The following is a 9824-nucleotide window of genomic DNA, read 5'->3' as shown; positions in this document are numbered from 1 at the left end:
GCTTTCAAGGCTTCCATTTGAATTTAAACTGCACAACAAAGATTTTTCAGCTTCATATGTAGCCTTTGATGTACCAGAGAAACTCCGGAGGATTTATTGAGCTGAGGTCGCCAAAACGCGCACACGCACCTCTAACGTAAGTACCATCATTTACTGGAAAAAGAGGCGCAGTTTTTTGGAGCCGGACATTCAGTGACGTTGCTGTTCAATTCAAGTGAGTGACAAGGACTTATTGAAATAAAACATTGAGCGCAGAGTGCAATACGCGTTTTTCCTGCAGTGGTGCAGGGGGAGGCGTGGATCTGTCTCGCTCACTTTTGACATTCTCGTGGCAGTAGTGGATTCTCTTCGAAACACGACTCTGACGACAACACCCCGTCAGCGACCGGAGGAAAAGCGATGAAAGATTGCTCTTTGCGGATGCACTATATATTTTGATCCGTTCGGAAAATCTTTGTACCTGGACTACTTTCAGAGAAGCGCTTCAAGCCTGACTCTCGCACTACGCAGCGGCCACTGGCGGAATGTGAGAAACTCCCTTTTGGTGAATGTTCTTCTGCACCGTGCACTGTCTTCTTCTGCTTTCTGCGCGGCTGGAAAGCAGAGGAAGACGTGTTGAGGTTGGAGGAGGAGGGGGTCGGCTTATAACGACCTAGTCCCTTGCCTATGGACGACATCAGTCCCCTCTCTCCAAAGGCAAATGCTTTCAGTATTGACTCTCTGATTTCGGCTGCAGAGCGAGCAGGAAACGTAGCGTTTGACAAACAGGGCACCCGTCTGGACAGCCAGGGTTACTGTAAAATGCACTACAGCACTGTCACCCGGGAAATGGAAGGTAAAAATCTTTTTGTTCATGCTCATATGGGCTGCTGTAGCATGTGTACAACTCCCCCGACATGACATAAACACCCCTGCGGTATGCTCAGCTTATCGAACATTTTAGAACAAACAAAAGCACTTGTTGGTGCGCTGTGTGGAATGCATGGAAGGAATAATAAAAGATTGAAAAAGTATAGAGTTTGACTACTGTTGCACTGATTGCAGCAGGGAGAAAGGTCGGCAGACCAACGTTTCCAAGTCCCCACGGCGTTCAGTCAGCACTTGTGAAGATCCCGTCGAGAAAGAGCCAATGGGAGGAGGGTTTACAGGGGCACCCCGTGCGTAATGGTAAAAACAGACCATAATAAGCCCATCCACCTCAGAGAGGGGGTCCATATCCATCCAGCTCATGTATTTGTCCATAAACTAGAGCGACAGTCACCGGCAGCCTGTTTGTTTATCCATGCAAATCAGTGTTTACCTTGCACTCCTCTCTGCAGGCCGGATCAGTTATTGTTTGTTAACGGGGGCAAATGTGGGCGATACCCTTATCCAAAAGTTAAATGGGTGCCGGAAAGGCCATTAAAAAGGGGCGCACTTCTCTGTCAATCAGTCTCGTCCCACGGCGAGGAAAAGGCACATTACCTGCAGTTCCTTATCTAAATAGAAATAAGAACCGGTTTTTATCGCGAAGGGGAGGCCCTCTGCGTCAGATAAGAGAGAAGACTGGGCTTCGGTGTTAACACACAGCAGCGGCGCACAGCGCAGAGTCAGAGTGCCATCGATCTGAAGGAAAAAGCAGTTCACACGCACTCGAAGCGCGTATCTGAGCGCAGTTCAGCGACTCGATGAGGATTTTTTTCACTTTTTGAAAATCTTTCGTCACTTTTGGGAAGTCTGCTGTTTTAGATCAGGAAGCCCTTAGTAAGGCTGAGCTCGCAGTGGATGCAACTTCGAGGACTTATGATCAACGTTTGAGCAGAAAGGGGTGCATTTGAGCCACACACTTTTCATCGGGAAATTATCCGACCCTGCTTCTGTTTTTACTGTTTGTGTTTTAGTCGACTTTTAAAAAGTAAAATCAGCTTTCTGGGATGATTTCAGCCATATCCAGCCCGTGGCTGACGCAGCTGTCCCATTTTTGCGATGTTGCAGCCTTCACAACGAGCAGCCTGAGCAGCCTCAACACGCCGGGGGGCTACCACCTCTCCCCGTCCCCCGGGGACCCCTACAGCCAACATGAGTCCCACTTCGAGCCCTGCCCAGCCGCCCAGCACAATTACAACTACCCGGGATCCAACCCGGGCCAGAGCCAGGGGCAGCCGAGCGACAGCGGGACACCCAACTGCTCCTCGTCGTCCTCCAACTCCACGCCGAACAGCAAGAGTATCGTGAAGAAAAACCCCAAGGTGGCCAACATTAACGTCCAGCTGGAGATGAAGGCTTTATGGGACGAGTTTAATCAGCTGGGCACGGAGATGATCGTCACCAAGGCGGGCAGGTGAGTGCACGTTAAAGCGCGGGCAAGAAAGGATCGGACATGTTTTACTGTAACAAGTAACCAGATCAGTGGATTAATATAAAGCAAAGATGAATCATCTGCGCCAGAGATGACAATACGACGTAAAATATAATAGACATAATTAGTATTATGTCTATTATTGATAATATTATTCATGTTATTAGATAATTGAAGCAGTATCATTGAAAACACTGCGTCACCGTACCAAATCAGTAGTGAGGTCACACACACACACACACACACACACACACACATAATTCCTAACTCGTCTTTATTCAAACAATATATTTGCAAATTTACGCTTGTATAATAGAAAACTTTTTTACAGATCTTAAAAACAGTTTAATTCAGTATTTTGTTTTCTTTTATTTGAGGTTACTGATTATTGTCCGAACATCCGTTAATGTCTGGGATTATTTGGCCGAATAAAATAGCTTTCTTTCTTGAATAAACTTCAGGTTTTTTGTTTGCTGTAGTTTGTGTCAGCTCACGCTGCTGTATTTTAAGGAACCTAAAATAACAGGCGGCCGTTTCTCTCTGCTGTATTTCTCCACCGTCGGCTTTAATGTTCCTCTTTTACGCTAAATATTCGGGCTCTTTTCTGTGCGCCTTTTACGACGAATTAAAATGTCGACGGCAAAATCTGCCACATCTTTCTTTTCTCACCTCGGTGCTTTTCCATTTTGATTTGAACCTCCATAAATAGGATTGTCTGCAGCAAAGATAATTTAATGGTAAGTTTGGTCGCTGTTACCAAACTTACCTTCCACTGAGTAAACTGTCCAGTTTTAAAGGCGGCAAACACACCCGGGCTTTTTTTTATTAGAATGCAGAGGTAATAATAAGGAGAGAGCTGCGGCCTGAAAGGAGGCTTGGGTTTCCCCTCTCCGCGCTGTCTGACAGGAGAAAGGAGATCTGCTGCAGAGCACTTTAAACGCTCCTTCAGCCTCACCTAGCCACAACATTGACGTTAATTGAGCGTTGATTTTGGGATCCCTTTCACTGACTCAACTGGTGGATTACTCAACTTTCCTCTCAGGTTCTTAAGCAACTTTTAGGATGAAAATAAGCCTTACAGGGTGGAAGGAGGCCCAGAAAAACCTCCAGCTGAAGCACTACAAACCTCCTTTACTAATTATATTTGTTTCAGCGCGCAGGAAGAAATATAAATGCGTCAGTGAATGTTTTAATAAAAATCAGCTGTCCCCTTTGTGCAAATAGAAAGTTCAGGTTCAGAATTATCTGAGCATTTCCACCCAGATTAACACCCGGGTAAGAGTGCGTATTTATATTTGCACTAACCTAAAAACATCAGGGATTCGTCAAAAAAGCATAAGAGGTACATTTATATTCGGGGGGGGGAAAAACTTAGAAACAAATCAGACGGGAATCCACATTTGGAGGGACTTCATCCAGTTACGCACGGAGAGGTTGCAGGAGTTTTAACAATCATAAAGTGATGTCTTCCTGCCTGCAGTTCAGACTAAATTGGCCTTGAGCTTCACATATTCCAGCAAAACGCCTGATGGTATTTATCCGTGCACTCCACGGAGACCATGTAATTTAGTCAACAACAACACACTTAATGACCCGCATGTAGGCAAACAGGACTTTACGTCACATATTGTGAAGGAAATGCAAGTTGAAGCTAAAAATTAAACGGTCATCCTGTGGTTTTCTTTTCCCTCTTAGGAGAATGTTTCCAACGTTCCAAGTGAAAATATTTGGGATGGATCCCATGGCAGACTACATGCTCCTGATGGACTTCTTGCCTGTAGATGACAAACGATACAGGTAGCTTCTTTTTTCTTTCAACCGGCTTTTTGTACGTGTGCGTGTTTATTAAGTTTCAGTGAGCACAGTCACTTTGCAACATTAAATTAGACCAGGCAGTGAGACGATCCATGCAAAGACAAATTTAAAGGTACCAAAACATCAAACAATTACTGTTAATTGCGTTGAACTGGACTATTGAAAATCTTTCCATAATTACTGTGTTTAAATCCACAATATTTGGGGATTGCATACAAATTTTCCACGCTGTCTAATTTGATCAAACTGTTCCGGATTTTCCTGGCCTTAGCTGGGAAATATTTTTTTTTTTACATGCATAAAGTTATAATGTGAATCCTATGTTTTATGGCCCTTCCAGGTATGCTTTCCACAGCTCGTCGTGGCTGGTGGCGGGTAAAGCTGATCCTGCTACACCCGGGAGGGTGCATTACCACCCTGACTCTCCAGCCAAGGGCGCTCAGTGGATGAAACAGATCGTCTCATTCGATAAACTCAAATTAACAAACAACCTGCTGGACGACAACGGACATGTAAGTACAGCGACGGAAACTAATCGGCGCCATTTGTCCTGCGTCACGGTGAACCAGAGTACCTTCAGATAAAGTCAAATAGTCCAGGAAAAGGATTAGTTCATCTTCATGGTGTTTAAATATAAAGCAACAGAACTTAGCAGTACAAGCACAGCTTTGGTAGAGTAATAAGCAGAAATTATACTACCAGAGAGTAATTTAGCCCTCAAAATTATTCCACTGAGCACCCATGCATGATATTTTGGATAATAACGACATCATCACAAAAACGGCATCGCGGATAACATTGCAGTCCAAAACTAAAGTATTTCACCAACCCTCTTGACTTGTCTTTACTATATGGGTTACTAATGAAATAAGGAAATACATTCGACATTTCATAAAAGAATAGTTATGAATAAGCAGGTAAATACTTAGATTAACATCTCAACATCTGTGTGTCCTCTATAGGGGCATGAAAATACTGGATTTCTTTTAAGCGAATTTTCAAATTTAACTGTTTTGTTATTAACTGAGCAATTATGCGCATAAACCCATGTTGAGTGTATGTCATCAAAATAAATATACCTAAAGCTAAAATATTTATATTTAGCTTTTTTATTTAAATATTTATTTTTAAATTTTGCTCACAGCAGTTTCTTAGCCTATTACAGTAATTTAAGCAGTAATTAAAACTGCGAAAATAACCCTTTGGAATATGGAGTAATCTAAGTCTTTTTCTTACTTTGACGTTATTTTCCAGATCATCCTGAACTCCATGCACCGCTACCAGCCCAGGTTCCATGTGGTTTATGTCGATCCCCGAAAGGACAGCGAGAAATACGCAGAGGAAAATTATAAGACGTTTGTTTTTGAGGAGACTCGCTTCACGGCGGTCACAGCGTACCAGAACCACCGGGTAAGAGGTGTTTCCAATCCCGTATGCAGTCTGCAGTGTGTGGATACGTGTTTACATCTCAGGCCGTTGTGATAGCATTAAACACAGGCAGTAAAGTTAAAACAAGTGGTTACTTTTTTCATTTTTATAATGAATAAATGATCTAAGCCAGATGTCATGCGCGTTTTAATTAAGTCCTTGAACGATGCTTATGTTCTCTGCTTTGTTCCACATTCACATCTGGATGTTTATATTCCCAAATCAGTATTTTTATTCGTTTTTCCCCAGTGATTGTTTTTAGCCGCATGACAAATGGTCTTTAGCTATCTTTTTTTTCTTTGTCATTATTCAGTTGTAGACCGTATGGGTTCTGAGTGTAAAAGGGAGCGTGCCCGTCACTGGATGTTCAGTTTGAGTCTTATGGATTTTCAGCAGTTATCAGTAAAATTGTTTAGTTTGCAACAAAGACAAAAGCGGACAGCTATACTGCAAAAGATTCTGATATAATTTGATGTAACTGATATTAAAATGGCATGTTATTAATGCAATAATGCAGGTAATATTAACAATAACAAAAATAATACATATGATATAATCGTGTTTTTTTTGTTGTTTTTTTTCATTTTTCAAATCACATTCAAAACAGAGAAGATTGTGTTTTAAGCACTGAGATTAGATTTTGTGTTTGTTTTCTGCTGCTTTGCAGATCACACAGCTGAAGATAGCCAGTAATCCGTTTGCAAAGGGCTTCAGGGACTGTGACCCAGAAGACTGGTGAGCTTTATTTACACTCAAACATTGCAGTCAAATATTCGTGTTTTCACATATCATAAAAAACGGAGGGAAAAAATTAGAGCCAAGCAGATTAGAAATATTTTTGCAAATTGGTTTCCTTGTTTTGGATGTCATGTAGGGGTGCCACGTGGGTGGAGTTAGTTAGAACCCCATGTGTTGGGTCAGGAATTACAGAAATCACTGGATATTGTATGAAAATCAATCAACTGTGTTTGTCTGTCACTGACAAATTGCTTGACTCCTAATAGCGGAGCAGAGCAGTGGAACAAACTCTGCCCATGTTCTCAGATGCATGAAACACGCACACTGACCTTTTCAGAATTATGTTTATTAATACGTGGCAGATTTTTTTTAGAAAGCATTAACCAAACAACAGTAATGAAAGCAACATTTTGTTGAATTATTTTATATAATGTAATGTCATTTTACGCTTCACATTCTACATGATGTTAATTTTTCATTGTTTAACTGTAAAATGATGCTCACACACATTGTTGCAGAATATTAAAATGTGGATCCATCCCTTTAAGATCCAAAGAAATCGTGTCCTTGACAATCATTAAGGGAGTTTTAAACTGTCTCCAATCTCCCGCTGCAGGCCCAGGAATCACAGGCCCGGCTCACTGCCAATAATGAGTGCCTTTGCCAGAACAAGAAACCCAATGTCATCTCCCCCTCAGCAGAACGGCACAGAAAAAGGTCTGCAAGTTGCTCTTTGTTTCATTTCAAACTTCTTGCCAGTGATCAAATATCCAACAGAGGCTTGTTGAGCCCGTCTGTGTGTGTAGTGCTGTATTTCTGTCAGCCGTTGGACTTTTTTGCTTTACTTCTTTTACTTGACTGAAGTGCAGTGGTGCATTTGCTGTATCAGGCTAGTGTTGGTTTTGAATTAAACATCAAAAGTCAGCCAGCCAATGGCAGGCACTGGCAACATAATAGAGGTCGTTATGCTGTTGCATAACCGCTCACAGATTCAGAGCACTACAAAAACTGGAGGGAAAATTAGATTTTTTAATCTGAGGTAATGAGGACTGATAATAATTAGCTATTATATTAGCTGTCTTTGAATAGACTTACCTAAAATATTTAGTAATCAAAAAGCTTTATCTTAGCTGTAGAGATGGCATTATTTTTTATTTTAATTTTATATTAAGATTCATTTTTGGAATTTATTCCAGAGATACACTTAAAGCTCTGAAGTAAAATCCATGATTTCATCTGTATTTTTTTTTTTTTTTTTTTGTAACAGCTAATTAATATTGCAATTTTTTGGTCCAAAGACATAAAAAACTGTTTTTACTGGACTGCTAATTTTGTGGAAAAAGGAAATGATCACTTTAAAATCAAATAGTTTTAGACCAAGCATTTAAAGAATCTCTGATGTAACTGACAGCATCTCTGAGTGCAGATACTATGCTCAGTCGGGTTTTCTCTAACTTTTTCCAAATGTTCACAGAAGATGCCAGACGGGAATATGAAGGAGACCCCAGTGGCACCCCGATTCATGCAGACCCGGCCCACCAGCTGATGTCTCGTGTCCTTAGCCCGGCTCTGCCGGTCCCAGGAGGCCTTCACGCCGTCCCGCTAACAAGCGGCCGACCGAGCCCTCCGCACGACCTGCGGCCTGATCCCCACCCTCTGCCCCCGGACACCCTGCACCACCACCCCTACAAGTACCCCACTGCTTATGAACACTACTTAGGAGCCAAGACCAGGCCTTCACCTTACCCTTTACCTAGCATCAGAGGACACACATACCATCACCACATGAATACCGCCACAACTAACATGTACTCAGCCACCAGCGGCCCCTCTAACTACGACTATGGGCCCAGATAATGACTGCTGTCCATCAAGGATAATGGCGCACAGCACTGTGGGAAACCTAGCAGGCAGGAACAGCAACAGAGTTCATTGTATTGATGGTTTCTGCAACACGTGGGGTTTAATCAGAGGCTGAGACCCCCCTCTGCTGGATAAATCCTGTCATATTTATTTAAAGGAAATCTAAGCATGGACACCTATTCTAAGCCCTCAAATGGGTCTGCTTTCACCTTTGAACTCAAACTGGAAGAGCTCCTACTTGAGCAGTGCAGACGTTAAGCCATCAGGCTGAGGAAAAAGGAGGACCCTTTCCTTAACACGGACAGGACTTTTGATCACAGACTGGAATTGATTGACTTTTTTCTTTTTAATGCACTTTTTGATTTGCCTTGTTTTTATTGCTTTCAAAAAAGCCATATGTTATATAGTCCCATGAACCTTCTAGGTTAGTAGACGAGATGTTTGCATGTTGAGCTCATCAGAGAGGATGTTAAAATACATCGAAATGTTTTGGGAGTTTTTCGCTTAAGGGAAAACATTTTTTTGAAAATGTATGAACATCTTGAGCCGCTCTGAGTAGCTTGTACCATGGCACTGACTTGCAACAAGTAAATAAAAACAAAGCAGGAAGACTCTTCTGTATCTGTAAAATAAACATTAAATATCTGTGCAAATCTTATATTTGAAGTGCTGTCTGCAAAAATGGTGGAATGGTTGAAAAAAAGGCTCACTGATAGCATTGTTCAACAATGTCCAATCGGATCTGTCATGTTGAGATATGTTAAGGTTGCTGCTCTTGCAGTTATTGGTTGGCCAGCTGTCCAAATATTAGAATGATTTAAATGGTGAAATCTGCACCTGGTTTTAAGGAAACACATGCACACTTACCTGTTAGTTGAGATAAAATATCAGAAAAACAATACTGAACTGCTAAAGTGACTGGTATTGCAATTATTTTCTTTTTTAAATAAAGCATTTAAAAATCTTATCTGGAGTAAAACATAATTAAAATCCTAAATGCAAAAAAAAATAAATAAATCAAAGCAGAGACTGGTTATTATTGCTTTGAAAACACATTGAACTTAGGTGTTGGACATTTAAGCATGTATGCTGTTCTGCAAAGTATTTAGTTACATTTAATTTGAAATGAATAAAAATGCATATTGTTGTCCCGTTATAGCTCTAATTTCTCTGGCAGTGTAAAAAAATATTTCCCTACTGGACAAAGTCTTTATTTTTAATTTCTCCTCAGAAGAATATCATCACTCATCAATAAAGCAACACTTGGCGAAATTTTGAGAATGTGACCCCTCTGCTCGGCTGTGCAGCCATCTCCTATCTGAAGTCCTATTTAAGGAATGCTTTGTTGTCAAGGTTAATCTCTTTGGGAGAAAAATTCGGCTTTGTGGCTGTCAAGATGCAAAGGAAAGCGTTACCTAATGATTCATCACGATATTTATTTTTCCTTTCGACTCCCATAGTGCTGAGAGCGTGGAAAAGGGATGCCGGGGGGCGCCTGACCTCTGACTGTTAAATGGCTTGTAAAGGTGTCAGAGGTTAAATAATGTTTCCACTCATTCAAATCACGACTAATTGGGTGTATCATTTTTGTTTGTTTGTTTTAGTGTAATGACCAGAAATGTACGTTAATGCCTACATTACA

General features: G+C 41.3%; 1 protein-coding gene across 2 annotated transcripts; it reads left to right on the top strand.

Moving 5' to 3' along the window:
• Nucleotides 1-273: 273 nt before the first annotated feature.
• On the top strand, nucleotides 274-9149 carry tbx1 (T-box transcription factor 1). 2 transcript variants are annotated; one of them, XM_047380462.1, is made up of 8 exons: nucleotides 274-835; nucleotides 1975-2320; nucleotides 4034-4135; nucleotides 4494-4665; nucleotides 5408-5563; nucleotides 6249-6316; nucleotides 6936-7036; nucleotides 7797-9149. In XM_047380462.1, exons 1-8 carry the CDS (start codon nucleotides 667-669, stop codon nucleotides 8174-8176), a joined length of 1494 nt encoding a protein of 497 aa, XP_047236418.1. In that variant the 5' UTR covers nucleotides 274-666; the 3' UTR covers nucleotides 8177-9149. The 2 variants fall into 2 exon arrangements, with proteins under 2 accessions (XP_047236418.1, XP_047236417.1); XM_047380461.1 differs by having other exon boundaries at nucleotides 278-835; nucleotides 7794-9149.
• The last annotated feature ends 675 nt before the right edge of the window (nucleotides 9150-9824 follow it).

The sequence above is a fragment of the Girardinichthys multiradiatus genome, chromosome 12 (assembly GCF_021462225.1).
Source record: "Girardinichthys multiradiatus isolate DD_20200921_A chromosome 12, DD_fGirMul_XY1, whole genome shotgun sequence".
Classification (NCBI taxonomy): Eukaryota; Metazoa; Chordata; class Actinopteri; order Cyprinodontiformes; family Goodeidae; genus Girardinichthys; species Girardinichthys multiradiatus.
The sequence above is the reverse complement of the archived record's forward strand: the minus strand, read 5'-3'. Positions and strand labels throughout refer to the sequence as shown.